A 19,890-nucleotide genomic window follows, 5' to 3' on the forward strand; every position below is an offset into this window, starting at 1 on the left:
GTTTTATTTATTTGAGAGACAGAGTGCAGGGTAGGGTGTGGAGGCAGGAGGAACAAAGGGAGAGAATCTCAAGCAGACTCCCTCCTGAGCACAGAGCCTGATTCGGGGCTTGATCTCATGACCCTGAAATGACCTGAGCTGAAATCAAGAGTCAGACAGTTAACCGGCTGAGCCACCCAGGTGCCCCTGTTTTCTGCATTTGGAGAGAAGTAGAATGAAGGTCTCTCTTGTACCACACAATGTAACTAATCTGTGTGACAAGCCAGCATTACAACTTGGGTTCCTATTGGAGAGTCTTAAGCCAGTCCAGTTAGGAATTGTTGATTACAGGGTACAGTGATCACTCAGGAGAGTTGGTCAGTGAAAGAAGCCCCAGTCCCAAAGTAGCTATTGGGAAAGACCTAGAAGCATTTTCTAGGACCACTTTTTCTAGACCTATACTCCTAGAACTTTCTGTCTTCTCAGCAAAACCTGGAAATCCATCGGAAGATAAAACAATCTGAGCAGGAGCTAGCCTATCTGGAAAGGAGAGAACAGGAGGTAAGTTTTGATGACCTTTTAACTCCCTTGACCTCAACTCTTTACTCTCTGGTGTGGAATTTGTACTCTGTACTGAAGACAGAGAATGAAGAGGACCTAAAAGATGGTTTACACATTTATCAAAACCCATCAAACTACATTATAATGGGTGGACTTCATTGTTTATAAAATTATACTTTAATAAAATTGATATGTATATATATTTTTTTAAAAGATTTTATTTATTTATTTGACAGAGAGAGACCACAAGTAGTTACAGAGGCAGGCAGAGAGAGAGAGGAGGAAGCAGGCTCCCTGCCAAGCAGAGAGCCCAATGCAGGGCTCGATCATGACCTGAGCCGAAGGCAGAGGCTTAACCCACTGAGCCACCCAGGCGCCCCCGATATATATATTTTAAAAGGGTGGTAGTTTAAGGTCTCCAAACAGGTCAAACAAATAGCATTTTCCTTTCCTGCCCAGCTTTTAAAATCAGTGAAGGTAGGGCTGCTAAAATACCATTTTTTACTATCAGAGGCTAACTTAGAAGAAGAAGTTTAGTATAGAGCCAAATGGACTTGTTACCTGGATCACGTAATTAGGCAGACTCCCCTACAGATAGCCACAAGCTTCACTGCCCGGGCCAGATCTTATGTGATGGGTAGGAATCCTCCTGTGGAGGCCTACTGGAGAGCACCTCCTCAGAAGAGGTAGACACAGCTGTAGGACAAGCACACCAGCTCATTCTTCTCAGATTTACCAGTCAGAGAAGCCACTGCTTTCTCAAGAAGAGTAAGTGAAGGAGGAAGAGATTCCAGGAGTTAACAGTTGAACCCCCTTCTCTTTAGAAGGACTATAAGGAATACAGCAAATCTTCCCCACTATTCAGCTCCCTTAAATGGAAATCTCAGGTCTTTTCTTCTGCTTACCAACAGGGAAGGTTTAAAGAAAGAGGAAGTGATCGCAGGGAAAAGGTCCAATCTTTTGACTCTCCAGAAAGGAAACGAATTAAATACTCCAGGGAAACTGACAGGTAAGTCAGGAACTTTTCATTCAGCCTAAGCCTCAAGCCCTAATGGTGAAACCATCTTCTTCTCTAGCTGCACTGCTTTTTTCTCTCTCAGGGATAACTGAAGTCAGCAGGAGCAGGTTCTTTTTGAACTCCTTGAGTATGAAGTTCACTCCAACCTCTGACCACCCAGCTTCACTCAGGAATATGTGTGTTTGGCTGGCTGCTTAGCTGCTCTCCTTCTCTCCTCAGTAATGCTGTACCTCCTATGGACCTGATAATGTCATTCTCTCGGGCTTTTTCTTTAGGGAACCTCCATCCTCACACATAGGTGCTGAATGAATGGTTGGCTGCTGATAGACCTATATGATCTCTAGATTCCTGTGCTTATTTCCAGTCAGTTCAGAGTGGGGAGCCCAGCAGAGTTAGATAGAATTTGTTGATAACCCATCGTGTCTAGGCACTGCGCTAAGTGCAAGGAATACTCAGGTGGACAAGACCTATAAGAATAAGGAAGGTTCAGGTGATGCTGTGTCTCATAGAGCAGACAATTCCAGTGGAGGAGGGAAGGTCATTTCAGTAACTTGGAGCAAACCGCATACGTCATGGATGAGAGAGAGAGAAGTCATATGATGCATTTGAAAAATTATAAGTAGCCTGATGGAGGCCAGCTCAGGAAGTTCATACTCCTTGAATACCATGCTAAGACTGTCTTAGGACAGCAGGAGGTTATGAAATGATTTTAAGGAGGGTGCTGATCTGATGAGACTTGAACAGGTCTATATGTTGGTAAGCAAAAGAGCAGCTAATAGCCAGGGTAACTTATGCCTGTGGGGATGGGAGAGATCATTGATGGAGAAAGGCCCCAAAGAAGGGTTGATGGGGTCTGGGGCTCTGACATCCCAACTTATTTGCTCACTGCCCACAGTAAGATTATTTTTTAATCATGGCCCAATAATCATGTGTGTGTAAGTACCAAAAAAGAGATCTTCATGAAAAATACTTACTGTATATGATAAGCTCTGGTATTTTTATTCTAGCTTTTTCTATTTGTATTCTTTTTTTTTTTTTTAAGGATGAGTGGTTTTTAAATTTTTTTAAAGATTTTATTTATTTTATTATTTATTTGACTGGAAGAAAGAGATCACAAGTAGGCAGAGAGGCAGGCAGAGAGAGGGGGAAGCAGGCTCCCTGCTGAGCAGAGAGCCTGATGCGGGGCTTGATCCCAGGACCTCAAGATCATGACCTGAGCCAAAGGCAGAGGCCCAACCCACTGAGCCACCCAGGCGCCCCAGGATGAGTGATTTTTTTTAAAAGATTTGTTTATTTTGAGAGAGAGAGTGAGAGTGCACACACATGAGCAGAGGGAGAGGGAGAATCTCAAGCAGACTCCCTGCTGATCATGGAGCTTTATCCCATGACCCTGAGATCATGACTTGAGCCAAACAAGAGCTGGACACTTAACCAATTGAGCCAGGTGCCCTGTTTGCATTCTTTTTTTTTTTTTTTTTTTAAGATTTTATTTCTTTATTTGACAGAGATCACAAGTTGATAAAGAGGCAGGCAGAGAGAGAGGAAGGAAGGCAGGCTCCCTGCCGAGCAGAGAGCCCAATGAGGGGCTCCAGCCCAGGACCCTGGGATCATGACCTGAGCCGAAGGCAGAGGCTTACCCCACTGAGCCACCCAGGTGCATTCTTAAGAAGTGCTAAGGAAGGACCACTTAAACAATGTAACATCCGGCTAGGTCATTCTCTGCAATTCGAAATATACTGGGCTAAGCCAAAGGTAAAGGAGTCATTAAGGAGGAAGGACACCTTAGCCCTGAGTGAGTTGGGCTAGGTGCAGAAAGATACCCTCTGTATTCTTGGCACCCATCACACCACATTCTGCTGGTTCCCTTCCTTATTAGTCTTCTCCCGTGCTTCTCTTAGTTTTCGGGGCGATTCCAGATATTCTCCAGGACTCTGCCCTCAGTGCTCTGTAGTTCTTGTTGTTCTACCTCTTGACCTAGACCCAAGGCCACAGTCATCACTAACAAGCTAACAGGTCCCTATGACTCCATTCCAAGGCAGTTTGGTTTTCTGAGCGCAAAATTACGATTTCTGTTTACCTCCTGAGAATGTCCTTGTGGAGACCTCTTAGGCTCCTCACTCTAAGCAATGACTCAGTATTATATTCCATATCATATTCAAGTCCAGTCCTGTTAAACCTGCTGTGTGTTCCTCTTTCAGAGTAGTTACATCACTGCATCATGGCCTGCCTGGTCTGACCCAGTCTTCCTGCTTTATCCCCTTTATCATTACTGGCCACATCCCTAATTAAGCTTTTTCCCCCTTTCTAGCTCACCTCCAAATTGGACTCTTTACTCTCCGTCTCTGTTCTTCAACCTCTAGTGTACTCTCTACCCTGGCACCAAAACCATTTTGTGAACAGAAATCTCCTAAAACTTGCCTTTTTATGAGGGCATACCTTGCTTAGAAGGAGGCCTGGAGTCCAGGGGTTTTTTCGGCCCAAAGGATGAAGTCCAGAATCATGATTTAGCGTGAAGTTTCGAGGCCTTCCAGTCTAGCCCAAGAAGCCTTTGTCAGTTCCTATAATTCCTCTCCTAGACAAATTGTATTCTTTAACTTCTTATTTATGGCCTCCTTTCCTCTCATGCTTTTTAGTCAGTTCGGATGTGCCCTCTTGTTGGAATTCGTCATTTTTGGTGATGCTCCTTCAGAGCTTGTGTCTTCTCTGATGTATTTCCATAGGAGATGTCTCCTGATCCCACATCCCTGGCTGAGTTATCCTTTTCATGTCCTTCCCCATGAATAGGGATGGGTCTTGGGCATCTCTGTATCCCTAGGACAAAAGCCTGTTGCATAGATAGCAGGCACTCAGAAGTATTCCCTAATACACTTCAGAGGAAGCAAATGTGAATCAAGACAACAGAGGTTTTTATTAGGGTCACTTTGAAAGTGATGGTATGTAAGTACATCTGCTCCTTTCGCAGTGATCGCAAACCTGTTGGTAAAGAAGGAATCGACAGTAGCAACAAAGGAGGCTGTGTCCAGCAGACCGCTGGCTGGAGGAAGGGGGCGGGCCTCGGGTATGGCCATCCCGGATTGGCTTCAGCAGAGGAGGTGAAATGGTTTCCGTCTTTTGGGGGTGGCGTGAACCTGGAATGTACCTAACGTTCTCTCTTTCAGTCAGTCTTGATTACTGGATGATAGATGGGCATTCTGGGCCCTTGTAATTTTGGTTGGCTGTGGGAAAAGGAGAAAAGTGGAAATGGGGCTCATCTTACTCTTAAACGGAGTAAAAGGTGGGGTATTACAGGAATCAGGCAATTTGAAACTGGCAAATCATTTGGTGACAAGAACCAGGGAACCTGCAGTAAGAGGAACAAAAGCATCTGAGAGGCATCATCATCAGAGGAACTGAAATAACTAAAATATTCATATGAGGAGGGCGAGGTTAGTCCTGGTTCTCATGAAGGGCTCTGCCTCACTTAGTTCAGGAAGAGAAGAGAGCAAAGGTTTTGAGAGGGAATGTTGCCCATTTTGTGTTGGCTTGGTCCCCCTCTGAACATGCCAACTGGAGGAGACTGGCTTCTCATGTCTGGTATTAAATCCCGTATCCTGAAGTCATGGCATCACCACCCTCCTTATTCATCTTGGGTTTTGTTTATTAATTAAACATTCTAAAAAATTCCCCCAAATCCTGATCCTTACTGGTCCAGAAATACTTGTAATCAAAGGCCAGCCCTGAGGCTTATTAATTGATAGAGCCCACTTCATTGTTTGTCTTTGTGTTACAGACTGAAGGCCGGATAAGGGGGCCCAGTGTGGGGGCTCCAGGAAGAACCAGCAAGAGACAGTCCAACGAGACTTACCGAGATGCTGTGCGAAGAGTCATGTTTGCTCGGTATAAAGAACTAGATTAAAGAATGGAGACAAGTCCCTACAGAACACAACCTCCTTCTTGTTTTGTTTGTCCGTCTCTCCTTTTGTTTTGTTACTGTTCTTGCTGCTAGAACTTTTTTAAATAAACTTTTTTTCAATGTGATTTTTTTTGGTGGTTATATTTTTCTCCCACAGGTGGGTGAGGGTGGGGCTTATGGTAGAAGGGAGAGGGCGCCTTGGTGCAGCCCATTTGAGGTGGCACTGAAATGGCAGCAAGTGCTACCATGAGCCCTGAGATACCACCTCCTGTCAGTATGAGTGGATGTGTTGTGGTGACCTTTGAACTCTAGCTTGTGTGAGTACTGTCAGATTTTAAAAATTATTTTCCTGATCTAATTAATGAAAACTGCATCCCATTATTGCTTGCTTCTATTTCTTTGATAACTGCTGAAAGTGAACATATTTCCGTATGTTGGTTTACTACTGAAGTCGTCTTCTGACTTCCCCATTGTTGGTGGAGGTGCGGGGAGCAGTGTGATAGCTCTTTTTCTAGGTGCCTGCTGGGCGCTTAATGTGTCACATGTTATGATCACCACAATGAGTTGGCATAGTAAGAATTATTACTCCCCTCCAGCCACTACTCCAGGTTTTCCTTCCCTCCTTGGCTGAAATTCTCCAGAGAGGCGTCTTTGGACACCCTCTTTCAAATCTTTCTTAATTTTTTACCATATTACTCATACCATTTCACAGGATTTGCTTTAAAAGAGAGGGTTGTTTTTAATTTTTTTTTTTTTTATTCTTTGAAGTTAAAAGGACAATATCCTATGAACCTATTAAAACTTTAAAAAGTAGGGTGCCTGGGTGGCTCAATCAGTTAAGCAGCCAGCTCTTGGTTTCAGCTCAGGTCACGATCCCAGGGTCCCGAGGTCAAGCCCTGCATCAGGCTCTGCGATTGATGGATAGATAGTCTGCTTGGGTATTCTCTCTTTCCCCGTCCCCAGCTTGCACTCGCTCACTCCCTTGCTCTCAAATAAATAAATCTTCAAAATGTAAAAAATAATTCCTCCAGATAACATATTATAGTACTAAGAATTGCACTTTTCAGATGTCTCCGGAGGAATGTTTTTTAGGAAGAGAACTGCAGGTTTAGAAGAGTATGTTGATTGTATAAGGTGGGAGTTTGTAAACTTACCCAACAAGGTGGGGCACCTGGGTGGCTCAGTTGGTTAAGTGTCTGCTTTCCCAGGGTCCTGGGATCAAGCCCCTTGTTGGGCTCCCTGCTCAATGGGGAGCCTGCTTGTCCCTCTCCCACTCCCCCTGCTTGTGCTCTCTCTGTCAAATAAATAAACCTAAAATCTTTTTAAAAAATTAAAAAATAAAAAACTTACCCATCAAGGGCCAGAGTCAATATTTTATACTTCACAGGTCAAATGATCTCTGTTGAAACTATTCAGCCCTGTTATTGTAGTGAGAGCACAGCCACATTCATAGACAGTAGCAGCAATACATAGACAAGTGATTGTGGCTGAATTCGAATAAAACTTTATTTACAAAAACAGGTTGCAGGCCAGAATTGGCCCAGAGGTCTAAGGGCGTAATCTGGTTGCATAAAGCAGAACCAAGGACAGCTCTGTAAAAATAGTATGGAGGTATTACCATTTGAGGGGGATGGGCAGTGAGGGGTGAGAGATGTAAGGAGAAGTAGGTATGTACCAAGAAGAAAACATTTCTAGAAACAGGAATGATATATGTGAAGTTAAATTGTTTGTCATGCTGTCTCCAAATATAATCTGTTTTTCTTTATTAAGTCTTTACTCCTCCCAAAGGGAAAACAAAATCAGGAGCACACTGGCTTAGGGATTAAGAGTCCCAGGTTCAGGGCACCTGGGTGGCTCAGTGGGGTAAGCCTCTGCCTTCAGCTCAGGTCATGATCTCAGGCTCCTCTGCTCAGCGGGGAACCTGCTTCCTCCTTTCTCTCTGCCTACTTGTGATCTCTGTCGGTCAAATAAATAAATAAAATCTTAAAAAAAAAAAAAGCCCCATGTTCTGGGCCTTGCTACCACTAGTGCAGCCTTACAGAGGATGGGTCTTTGGACTCTTGGCTGCAGACAGATGCAGTGCAGTAGCCCTCTGGTCTGAAGGCCTGCAGGTACCTCTGTGGTGCATCTCTTTTTTTTTTTTTTTTTAAGATTTTTATTTATTTATTTGACACACACAGAAATCACAAGTAGGCAGAGAGGCAGGCAGAGAGAGGGGGAAGCAGGCTCACCGCTGAGCAGAGAGCCCGATGGTGGGCTCGATCCCAGGACCCTGAGATCATGACCTGAGCCGAAGGCAGAGGCTTAACCCACTGAGCCACCCAGGCACCCCGTGCATCTCATTTTTGAGTACATCAATGAGCACATCAGTATACTTCTTGAAAGCTGATCCAAGTTTGTCCTTAACTGGCCAAACCAGGTTTTCCTTCTAACTTTGTATTACCCATTTGGGCCTAAACTGTGGAACACTTCAAATGCTCCACTACTGAAGACTCTTTTATGGACTAGTTAGTTAACTCCAGTTCATTGGCTCCCCAGCAGAAGCACCACTGAGTTCCCTAGTGGTCGTTCTATGAATGTTTTGAGAGCCCATTCTACTTGTCACTGGGGCTTCTAGCAAGATCAGTGTTGGTCTCTATGCCCATAGGATTTAGTCACTGAGGAAGATGGATGTTGAACAATTGCTGATGTGATGAGAGACAGTACAGCAAGCTTTTGGCAGCATCTTCTCTGAAGAAAGTAAGCTCAGACCTCAAACTAGTTTACCTAGTTTTGTTTTCCAGCTTTATTTTGCCACTTAAATGGAAATTTTGTGGTTGAAAATATGGACTTAAATGCTCCATATATTTTTAAGGAACTATTTTGGGTATTGATGAAAGTAGGAATGGATGTGAAAAATGTGTCACCCTACCATGTCCCTGGGCAGTTCCCTGAGGCTTTGATCAGAATGCCAGCTACATCAGGACAGAGATCTTGGGTAATTTTCTTTACTACTATATCCTTAGGGGCTAACACAATAGGTACCCTATAAATGAATGAATAATGCCTTGTTCATAGGTCTATATAAAATACTTGTTGAATTAAATTTTGATTGCATATCTCTGCCAATTCATCAAAGCTCAGCTCTGACAAATTAGTTTCTTGGTATAGGCGAGAGTTCTCTCATGTAAGTCTTCTTATTTTGGAGTAGTATTATCACGGTCTGAGATCAAAACATATGAAGTACTTTTTTCTTTTGCTAAGTGGTGGGAAATTAAGGCAAAAAAGATCATTTCGGAGGCATCTGGGCGGCTTAGTGGGTTAAGCCTCTGCCTTTGGCTCAGGTCATGATCTCAAGGTCCTGGAATCGAGCCCAGCATCGGGCTCTCTGCTCAGCACGAAGCCTGCTTCCCCCTCTCTCTGCCTGCCTCTCTGCCTACTTGTGATCTCCCTCTCTCTGTCAAATAAATAAATAAAATCTTTTTTTTTAAAGCATTTCATTAAGAGAACTTTTTTTTTTTTTTTTAACCTCAGAACATTAGGAAAAGCAGTCTTAAAGAACTTTGCCTAATATTGAACATACATGGCTTTACTCAAAAAAACAGGGTGCCTGGCTGGCTCAGTAGGTGGAGCATGCAACTTTGGATCTCAGGTTTATGGGTCTGAGCCACATGTTGAATGTGGAGATTACTTCAGAATAAATATTTTTTAAGTACTTACTTTTAAAGATTTTATTTATTTGACAGCACAAGTAAGCAGAGCATCAGGGAGATGAAGAAGCAGGCTCCCTGCTGAGCAGGGAGCCCGATGTGAGGCTTGATCCCAGGACCCCGGGACCATGACCTGAGCCAAAGGCAGTTGCCTAACTGAGACACCCAGGCACCCCTATTTATTTGAGTGAGAATGAGTGAGTGAGAGCAAGCAGGGGGAGGGAGAGGGACAAGCAGACTCTGCCCTGAGTGTAGAGCCTGATGTGGGGTTTGATCCCACAACCCCAAGATCATGACCTGAGCCAAAATTGAGAGTTGGACACCTGACTGAGCCATCCCGGCGCCCCAAGAAAATACACTTGGGAGCCTTCTGTTGGTCACATACTTCTAGTTTTTTCTGATGATGTAAGTTTTACATACATCTCCTCCCCAGAAGTTGGACACTGTATATAAATACATATACACATATGAAAATGTAGAAGTGTGTATGTGTGTGTGTGTGTGTGTGTGTAGGTAGTGCTATGATCGGAATGTGTCCTCTCCCCTCTAAGTTCATACATTGAAATCCTTAACTCTCAAAGGTAATGGTATTAGTAGGACTTTGGGAAATGATTAAGCTCATGAAGATGGAATCATTATAAACGGGATCAGTGCTCTTTTAAAGATCCTACAGAGGTCCCTAGACTCTTCTACATGTGAGGATATAAATCAGCAGCCCGGAAGAGGGCCTTCACTTGACCATGCTGGTACCTTGATCTTGGACTTCCCAGCCTCCAGAACTGTGAGAAATAATTTTTTTGTTGTCTATAAGCTTTGTTGTTTGTTGTTGGTTATAAGCTACCCAGTCTGTGGTATTTCTTTATAGCAGCCTGAATGGAGATGGATGGATGGATGGATGGATGGATGGAGAGAGAGAGAGGAGAGAGGAAGAGGGAGAGGAAGTTACCAATTTTTCCAAAGTCAGAAATGTCTACCTTTCTTTCTATTGTTAGATTTTTTAATTATCCAAAGAACTTCCAGTGTCCACTTAATGCCCTTAATGTAGAATGCCCATAGTTAGAGCATGTTTAAAGAACATTTTCCCTGGATGTTTTTCCAAGAAAAAGATTTTCCAGTGTATTTGAAGCTTCTGGTTTGGAATCTACTCCTTAACATCCTTCCATTATTCTTGATAGATCTCTTAGAAAGAGAAGAGTATGGTATGGTTCTCTATAACTTATAGCTTCCCTCTGCCTTTTTATAGTCTAATTTTTCATGTCTGTATATGTGACCTGAAAAACCAGTTCCACTAAAAATATATCTACAAATAATGCCAAGGGGGCAAATTATGCTAACTAGAGGCACTGCAGTTACCACCATCTAACTAACCAGTTCCAGTCCAGAATAGCTCTTTTAATTATCCAAGAAAGCTTGCTTTTTCTGCCCCAAAGTTTAGCTTTCTTTGTTAGTGGATTCATTTGTGTGCTCAACAAATATCTATTGTGTACATACCATGTGCCAGGCATATAGTATTATATTTAGTTCATATAGTGAACTAAAGAGGCATAAATCCCTACCCTTCTGGAGTTTACATTCTAGTAGTTGAAGGCATGGACTCTGAAATCAAGTTTATTAATTCAAATCCCAGTTCCACTACTATGAACTCTGTGTGAAGTACTGTCTTTCAAACAAGGGCAGTGATGATAGCTTTGACTAGATGAACAGCAATTGAGGGAGCTAGAAGTGGACAGATCCTAGATATATTTTGAAGATAGAGTCAACAGGATTTACTGACAGATTGGGTACAAGGAAAAAAGTCCTCCATGACTCCAGGGTTTTTGTCCTGAGTAACTGGAAGTAGGGAGTCACCATTTCTGAGCTGAGGAAGACTGTGAAGGAGATAAGGTTGAGTTTTGGCTGCAACTTTGAGATGCTATTAGATGTCCCAAGTACTGTTAAATTAACCCTGGAAAATGACTCCTGAGTCTTTGCCTTAGACTAGAGAATATCAATCCAGTGACACTCTGAAGACCATTCTTCAAGAATTCTCTTAATTTGGGCACCTGCGTGGCTCGGTGGATTAAGCATCTGCCTTCAGCTCAGGTCATGATGCCAGAGTCCTGGGATCAAGCCCCACATCGGGCTCAGAGAGCCTGCTTCTCCCTCTCCCTCTGCCTGCCACTCTGCCTACTTGTGCTCTCTATCTCTCTGTCAAATAAATAAATAAATAAAATCTTTAAAATACACACACACACGCACGCACGCACACACACACAAGCTTATTAAAAAAAAAAAGAATTATCTTAATTTGGAGGTGACTGGCTGGCTCAGTAGAGCATACCACTCTTGATCTTAGGAATCGTCAGTTCCAGCCCCATGTTTAGTATCGAGGTTACTTAAAAATATAATTTTAAAAAGTCTTAGTTTCCATAAACTTCATTTTCCTCACCTTCAAAGTGGGTTTAATAGCCGCCTCATAGATTACGAAAATGAAAATAAATATTTGTAAAGCGTCTAGCCCAACAATCTGGAGTCAAGATACAATAATCAGTCAACTAACGTGAGTTCTTTTAAAACCAGATTAAACGTGATATTCTACATTGTATCAGTGAAAGCAAACTGTGCTCTCTAAAGGCTTTGTAGCAAAGACAAAGAATTGCCAATAAAGATAAGAGCTCTAATCAGGGTCTGCAAATGGCAGACTGGCAACTTCGCCCTTGGTTTTGAAAAAAAAAAAAAAAAGAAAAGAAAAGAAAAATACGCAGGAAATTAACACAGGGCGTAGTGAGTGACAGGATGCCTTAGCGACCACACTTCCCAGCAGTCCTTGCGCAGCCAGACACCGTCGCGGATTGGATGTCTCCTCGGGAGGCGGGTGGTGTGGGGGAGGGGACAGGCGCGAGGTACTGTGGGTAGGAGACGGCCGTCGACCGAGGCGCCATTTTGTGAGGCGGCCGTATCCTGTTGGATATTCTGGGGCGCAAAACCGCTACTTCTGCCACTTTGGTCTCTCCTGGGGGTAAGTGCGGCAGCCGCTTGTAACGGCCCACGGCTCTTGCTTTTGAGGCAGGCCTTGTGCAGCCTCCCTGACAGCCGCGGGCGGCGGCCGATCAGCCCCTGCCGCATTTCTCGAGTAGGCTACCCGAGGCATTGGAAGGCCGCGCCCCTCCTCGCCGCCTGTGCTGTCAGCTTTCAGAGGGCGTCCTCCTGCCCCACCTGAGGCCCGCTTCTTTCGGGTTCTTTACTGTGCCTCTGCCGGGACGCATCTCCGACTCCACAGCCCAACTGAACGTGGAGCCGTCGCCTGTACCTCGGGTACTCCTCAGGGGCGACCGGCAGTTTCTAGCCGCCATCGCCCCGCAGCTGCATCTGAATCCGAATCCGCCCTCTCCGGAAGGTTGTTCGGTGAAGGCTGATCTGCAGACGGGGGAGCCTCTTGGGGGCCGGGAGGGGTGTGTGCAGGCAGAAAGGGAAAGCCGGACGCTCGAGTCTGTCGTGCAGGCTGTGGCGCCGCCATCTCGGCCGCAGCACCCCACGGAGGTGGGTCCAGGCACTGACGGGGCGAAGAGGGGCGGCATTAGAGATTTTGCCCAGGCCTTATTTCTCCCAGGTGGTTCTCTTCCATTTATTAATTCAGCAAATGTTCGTTGAGCACCTCCCCTGGAACAGGCAGGCGCCAGGGACGGCTGAAACTAGTTTCTCAGACCTCGCACGAATTGAACGCGGTCTAGCTGTGTGTTGTTTTATCACTGCCGAGGCGCTGCGGGGCCCAGCTGGCAGCCTCAAGGGTTAGTGGTGGTTATTGTTACTGAGGAATTAAGTCGTGTGGAGCTTTGCTCTTGTCTCATTGAAATAGCTTAGGGTCAGCCGTTGCGTTATAAATGGAGTAGATTTCAATCAGCGGAGCATCCCGGCTTCTAAATGACTTAAACTTTTCATCAGAAGATTTTGAATTGTATGTTGCTCCTTGTGTTAATAGAGACGCTTTGATCCATGTTTTCACGGCCAACTACCCCACTGGAGTTGCTTTGATTAGAACACAGGGAGCTAATTGGATCTCTGCCCTTTTTTGCTTTGTAATCCTAAAGTAGGAGAAGGGAAGGAATCTTCTGCTTGCATCCTTTTATGAGTTTGTTATTGAATAGGGAATCTGATATTTTAAAGTAGCTTCATCTTCCTGCTATGCTCATTTTTAACAAATGATTCTTATGTTGACAGTTGATCTCCCTCCCCCACCTACCTGCTCCCACCTTGGATAAGCCCTGTTAATAGTTGAAATTCCAACCTCAGTAGTATCCTAACTTATAGAAAGATTGACTTAAGTGATCTCTCAAATTTTCAGCAGCCAATCTCTCTTGTTTCCTAGAAAAAGACAAAATTTGAACATTTTGGGACAGTGTGCTACATCTTCAGTAGGACAATGGGTTCAGACAAACGGTAAGTTACTACTATGCATGTCTTTGATCTCAACATTTCATTGAGAGTGAACTGATTTTAGAAATTGTTGATCAAACAAATACTTGAGTGTCTGTTTTGTGCTAGGCATTGCTGTTAATACCTTCATGAGCCTTGCTCTTACAAGCTTGCAGTTTAGTGAGAGAAGTGAAGTACTGTGTGAACTATGCTATGTAATAGAAGTCAGGGGTGCTGTTAGAACACATAGGAAGCATGTGTTTTCCTGGAGAAAATACTCTCTAAGGTAAGTAAGAAGTAAGTAAGAATTAAGCAAAGGAGGGAGTGGGTCACTGAGGGTTCCCAGTGTGGAAAACAACCTATGCAGAAGCCAGGAGATGTCATACAAGTCTGCCACTTTACCCAGTAGCTGGCTGTAGCAAGCAGTCTGTGAATGCTGCTTCTTGTTGTTGTCGCTTCTGTGGTAAGATTATCCAGATTTATAGAAGTTTTGGACCTGTCGTGGGTTACATGGAAAGTCAATGAAAAGTTACTAAAGAATTAGTGGAGAATTAAGATGAGAGCATTTGGCTGCCATGTCATATGGATCCTTCCACTCAGACTATTTGGTTTACATACACTACCTTTTTCAGCCACCTTCCTACTTAGTGTTGTGTCTTGTCCTAGGGATGGATCAAATTGATGGCCCAGAGAGACTCAGGAGATGCTCATGTCACACGATGTCATTATTTTAATGCTGTGTTAGCAGTCTGTGGTTCCAAGTAACTTACTAAATTAACATTTGCCCTTTTAGGGTTTCTCATCCTCATACTTCACATTATGAAGTAGTCCTAGACTACTTGTTTCATTGGTGTCTTTTTGATAAATTTGTATACTCTAAATGAGGCCCTTCTAAGCCTTTCCTTTGTCTTGTCCTTACACAGAAGTTTTATGAACCTGGTAAACAATTTATGGAAGAACTGTATCTGTAGTCAAATGGGTTTATGCTCTTGATACTAGACTTTCCTATGAGGCCCAGGGCTATCCAGTAACCAAAAGTAAACCAGATGTTATAGGAAATGCTATTCTCTGCTTGTGCTGGTTATGTCTAACAAATGAATTTGGTTAACTGCCTGATGAAGAAAAAAAATTAATTTAACTCATCCAGGTTATTTGGTCCATTTCCCAGTAGTGTGATACCTTTGAGAGTAGATGAGTCAGAACACACTCCTTTGAAATTGGGTGAAATGCTAAAAATTGCTCTCTTCCTATTTTTGATCACTAAGATCTGAATCAGGGATAAAAGGGGTGATATGTGTAGACTACAGTCTTTGGAATACATGGGATGAACTTGGACAGCCTGACCTTTAAAAAAAAAAATATTAAGCCCAAACATGTGATAGTCATATCATCAGATATAGCATGATTTCCTGAAAATTATCTCTGCCTTCAGGGATGTAGATGTTTTCTTAGTGTTTATAAACTGGAGTTTGGTGATAAGTTTTAAGGGATATGTCAAACTATTTGGATATCTTATACACTGAGTGTGGGGGGTGGTGGGGGAGATGTTCTTCAACTGTGTTTTGTAAAGGTATGAAGTGTGATTTACCTTAGAGTAAATGAAAATTATTTCCCTGGCAGAGTGAGTAGAACAGAGCGTAGTGGAAGATACGGTTCCATCATAGACAGGGATGACCGGGATGAACGTGAATCCAGAAGCAGGCGGAGGGACTCAGATTACAAAAGATCTAGTGATGATCGGAGGGGCGACAGATACGACGACTACCGAGACTATGACAGCCCAGAGGTGAGTGGTCAGCAACTGGTATGGTGTAGTTAAAGTTATGAATTGCATGCATAAAGCCTCTAAGATTCTGGAAATGTAGTAAGTATATCAAGTGTGGAACTCCCCTCTTGAGTATTGTATTCAAACCCTCTGTTATTCTAAAATCTGTTGAGGTGACTCTAATCCTCAAAGACAAACAGCCGATGGTAATGGAAATATTGGCCAGGGTTTACATAGGGCTCATCATACACCACGCTCATCATTCACCCAATTTTTGAGCACCTGACTTATGTGACCTTAGTTAATCCCTTATAGTAGGTGTCTTCCCATTTTAAAGATGAGGCAATTGGAGTATAATAATATACCAACCCTGGGTCTCAGCTGCTGCTTCTAAAAGTTGTAGTTTTAGTCAGCATAGTCATTTCTCATTCTTTTTTATATGTGTTTAGAAGTAATTATGCTTCCCATGTAATTTTGCAGGGTTTTTTACTTTTTCCATGCATATAATCTTCATATTATAACATATATTGTGTGATAGTGTACTGTACAGTGAGTTGTTAAACCATTCTTCCTGAACTAAATGGTTATGGCCCTTCTCCCCCACCCCCACTTCCACCCCCTGGCCACCAGTTTGGAAACAGTACAGTGAACATCATCATGGAGTTCCCTTACCCTCTCCGTTGTTCCTAAAGATAAATTCTTAGGAGTAGAGGGCCTCTACTCAAAGGGTCTAAACCCAGTGTTATTTTAATTGTCATTTTGTTTATTATAAATCAGAGAGAACGTGAAAGAAGGAATAGTGACCGATCCGAAGACGGCTACCATTCAGATGGTGACTATGGCGAGCATGACTACAGACATGATATCAGTGATGAGAGGGAGAGTAAGACCATCATGCTGCGAGGCCTTCCCATCACCATCACGGAGAGCGATGTAAGGGGAAACAGCAGTTCTAATGAGCAGTCCAGTGGGCACAGCAGATTTGGGGCTTCTACCATGTTCTCACTGTTGTTTTATCTCAAGTTAAAATCTCAGGCAGTGAAATATATTTCTGTCTTTAGGATGGAGTTCTTTTCAGCTTGGTTCAGAGGTAAATTATCATTAGCATTTAGGCTTTGAAGTTCAACACAGAGTTGAGTTTTCAGAAATTCCTTAACTACAGGGAGCAGATCTTTTTCCTTCAATAGACCATAGAAGGTAATCAGTACATTTTTATTTAAGTGGTTACTTACTTTGTGAGGATGTATCAGTAAAAACATTTTCTTCATGATCTGGCTACCCTTTGATTTGATTAAATACTATCCATCTGAAACCTGAGAGGCCTGTCAAAAAAGAGGCCATTCCCTGACTCCCCACACCTCAGACTGGCCAGCTAGTGGCTTGGTATACTGGGCACTACCTCATTTCCAGTGCCAATCTCATCTCTGGCCCTCACCCACTTCTTCCAGCTACATCCATCACTTGCCTCCCCTGTAGCTACTTTGGACATGTTTGTCATTCTACCAGTATGCCTTTTTCTGCTTGAAGGCTTCATCATGTGAGGCCTTCCTGATCTACTATGTGAATTGGTATTGAAAGAGGTTCTGCAGAATGTCTCTGGGGAAAGGGGTGGGGGGCGCTTGACTGGCTCAGTTGGTAGAGCATGCCACTCTTGATCTTGGAGTTGTAAGTTCAGACCCCACCTTGGGAATAGAGATTACTTTTTAAAAAAGGACTGTTTCTGGAAGCTTCTTTAAGGGAGGTTTTTACTAGTGGAGGGTAAAGACGGGTTCTAGGGAGATCTAAGTTGAGCTGATTTTTAAGGGATAGAAATGTTTGGAGAACTAGGGGAAAGGTGTGGTAGACTGGCCCTCCAGGCAGTGGGATCACACAAGCAAACTTGGGAATAGAAAGATACTGAATGTAGACAGGGCCTGTCAACCAGGTTCATTCAGTTGAATTTAAAGGCTTTTGGCAGGAGAGAGGCAGGTGGGAAAGTGCTGTTGAGTCCATGTGCTAGGATCATTTAGAGCCCAGATAAGTATAAAAGGAGGTACTTAGGGCTTTGTCCAGTAGCAAAAGAATTGTATAGGTTAGAATGTTGGAGGGAAAGAGCGGTAGTGGGAGAACAGGGAAGACAGCTGACCTCAGGTAGGGGCAGCAGTGGGCATGTGGAATAGGAGATGCAGGAATTCCTACAGGAGAAGTCAATTCAAGAAAGTTTGCTTGTTAAACAGTTTGTTCCCTTATGTAGTCTGCTGGCCTAGGCCCTGGGAGTTTGCAGAGGAAGTGCATGGCATAGGGAAGCAGTGCCCTCGCGGACTTTTGGGGGCCTCCCTCCTGGCAGTGAAATAAGATTTAATGCTTTTGTATTTTAGGCTTCTTCAGGGAAATAAAAGTGCCTACCGTAAGGGGCTGGTTTTCAAAGCAGAATTTCTGAGTTTCCCAAATTGTGCAGTATTCTAAGCAAAATCACTCGTTGAGGTCCTTAAAACATTTTAAAATTTTATATAGTTTTTAACCTCCTGAACTTCAGTTTATCCTATTCATTGTTTGGGGTTTTTTAGTTTAGCCCTCCCCCTGATACGGGAACTCTTAGAGTAACTATCTTTAGTTACTATGTTACTATATGTGCTACTGTTACACTACTTTTATAGTAACTGTCTTTAGTTACTCTGATGACTAACTTTTCAGTTACTATGTTACTAAGCATAGACCTGAGTCACATGATGGGGTCTGGCTCAGTGTAGAACTTCTACTCTGGAGAAAATAGACATAGTTAATTGTTTTTATTGGTGGTGGTTATGGTCTGTAAAGCCACTGCAAATAGAATACTGAATATTGAACCATCACTCCTAGGAAAAAAACAAAGTTAGGTTCCTGTGAGCTTCTGGTCACAACCATTTTCATCAGCAGATCAATATATAACCTTGTTTTAGGTGCATTTTGGTTTAGAGATGCCTTATTTAGTATATAGTGTTGATTCATTAACCTTGAACTCACATCCAGCAACATTATAACTCATTTCTGAATGAAGCTTATCCAACAATACGTATTTTCTCTCTGGGGACATCACAGCCTCCTTGTGCTTAACACTAGATAGAACTTCAGCGCTACACTTGGAGAGCCATTTTATATTTTTTTATTATTTTTTTAAAGATTTTATTTATTTATTTGTCAGAGAGAGGGAGAGAGAGCACGAGCGAGCGAGCACAGGCAGAGGGAAAAGCAGGCTCCCCGCCGAGCAAGGAGCCGGATGCGGATGCGGGACTCGATCCCAGAACGCTGGATCATGACCTGAGCCAAAGGCAGCCGCTCAACCAGTCGAGCCACCCAGGCGTCCCTGGAGAGCCATTTTAAATAGAGAAATCACTGGGGTGCCTGGCTGGCTCAGTAGAGCAATCAGCTCTTGATCTAAGGGCCATGAATCCAAGCCCCCTGTTGGACATAGAGCTTACTTTAAAAAATAATAATGGTGAAATCACTAACAAAAAGTAATGAAAATGAAAAACTTGCCAGTAAATAGACTGTGAAAAGGACACTTGTTTACATTATGGAAACTGAAACAAAGGGCGCCTGGGTGGCTCAGTGGGTTAAAGCCTCTGCCTGGGATCCAGCCCTGCACTGGCTCTCTGCTCAGCAGGGAGCCTGCTTCCCTTCCTCTCTCTCTGCCTGCTTGTGATCTCTGTCTGTCAAATAAATAAATAAGATCTCTAAAAAAAAAAAAACAAAACTGAAACAAGGCAAAGTATTGCCTCCGTCTCAGACGTATGCATCAAGCAACTCAAGGCTTTCCCTCTTCTGCGTATGTCCGCAAATGACTTGGAAGCACCACAAGTATTGATTGACTCCCCACCAAGTACAGAACCCAACACAGGGCTCACTCAGTCTCACGACCCTGAGGTCATGACCTGAGCTGAAATCAGGAGTCAGATGCTTAACAGACTGAGCCATCAGGCACCCCTGTGAGACTGTTTATCATAACATAAATAGTTGTTACCTAAAAGAAATTCCCAGGCAGCATATAACGAATGCCTTCAAGGCTGTAAAAATACATTCATTTCTTGGAGAAGTATTCTTTATTGTTATTATTATTATTATTATTCTCGTTTTAGAATGATTAAATTTAGAAGTTAAAAACTTGGTTGATTAAGCATTTGTTGCAGTTCCTGGTCCTTGAACTTTCTTTGGTGTGGAATAGTTTATGGCTGAAGCTTTAACTATAAATGTGTAAAACTCTGCAGATTCGAGAAATGATGGAGTCCTTCGAAGGCCCCCAGCCTGCGGACGTGAGGTTGATGAAGAGGAAAACAGGTGAGAGCTTGCTTAGTTCCGGCTGTTCTGGCTCTCTTCCCCATTCCCACTTCAGCCCCTAAAGACCATCCTGATTCCCCCAGTCTTCAAGCACATGAATTCAGAATGAAAGGTTTGCCATGGCTAAGGAATGTGACTCTTTGAAAACGATATTAGAGAGCACCTGAGGACCTTTTTAAAAACTTTGGTTTTAGGGGCTTTTTTTTCCTTCGGTAAGTAGTGATTTATAAACTCCTTGTTTGACTGTTTGTAGTCGGTTGCATGGTTACGTTTTAAGCGTGGAATCAAATCGAGTGGCACT

The 19,890-nt window shown here is 43.3% G+C and overlaps 2 protein-coding genes across 9 annotated transcripts in view; both read left to right on the forward strand.

Annotated features, from left to right (window-relative positions):
• RBM6 (RNA binding motif protein 6) overlaps positions 1-5,566 on the forward strand; it is a 104,591-nt gene extending 99,025 nt beyond the window's left edge. For 4 of the 7 annotated variants that reach the window (XM_032868100.1, XM_032868097.1, XM_032868099.1 and 1 more), the window contains exons 13-16: positions 466-540; positions 1,452-1,549; positions 4,521-4,650; positions 5,328-5,564. In XM_032868100.1, coding sequence (XP_032723991.1) covers positions 466-540; positions 1,452-1,549; positions 4,521-4,650; positions 5,328-5,453 — 429 coding nt within the window. In that variant the 3' untranslated portion in view covers positions 5,454-5,564. Of the gene's footprint in view, positions 1-465; positions 541-1,451; positions 1,550-4,520; positions 4,651-5,327 lie in introns of all 7 variants that reach the window. The other 3 variants (XM_032868094.1, XM_032868096.1, XM_032868095.1) reach the window with 2 other exon arrangements.
• A 6,440-nt stretch (positions 5,567-12,006) lies between these two features.
• RBM5 (RNA binding motif protein 5) overlaps positions 12,007-19,890 on the forward strand; it is a 24,672-nt gene continuing 16,788 nt past the window's right edge. Inside the window, exons 1-5 of one of the 2 annotated variants that reach the window (XM_032868101.1) lie at positions 12,007-12,137; positions 13,485-13,555; positions 15,152-15,317; positions 16,074-16,229; positions 19,520-19,589. In XM_032868101.1, the coding sequence (XP_032723992.1) occupies positions 13,539-13,555; positions 15,152-15,317; positions 16,074-16,229; positions 19,520-19,589 (409 nt within the window). In that variant the 5' untranslated portion in view covers positions 12,007-12,137; positions 13,485-13,538. Of the gene's footprint in view, positions 12,138-13,484; positions 13,556-15,151; positions 15,318-16,073; positions 16,230-19,519; positions 19,590-19,890 lie in introns of those variants that run through there. The other variant, XM_032868102.1, reaches the window with a different exon arrangement.

The sequence above is a fragment of the Lontra canadensis genome, unplaced genomic scaffold, assembly GCF_010015895.1.
Source record: "Lontra canadensis isolate GAN:19392208 unplaced genomic scaffold, GSC_riverotter_1.0 scaffold35, whole genome shotgun sequence".
In the NCBI taxonomy this organism is placed as follows: Eukaryota; Metazoa; Chordata; class Mammalia; order Carnivora; family Mustelidae; genus Lontra; species Lontra canadensis.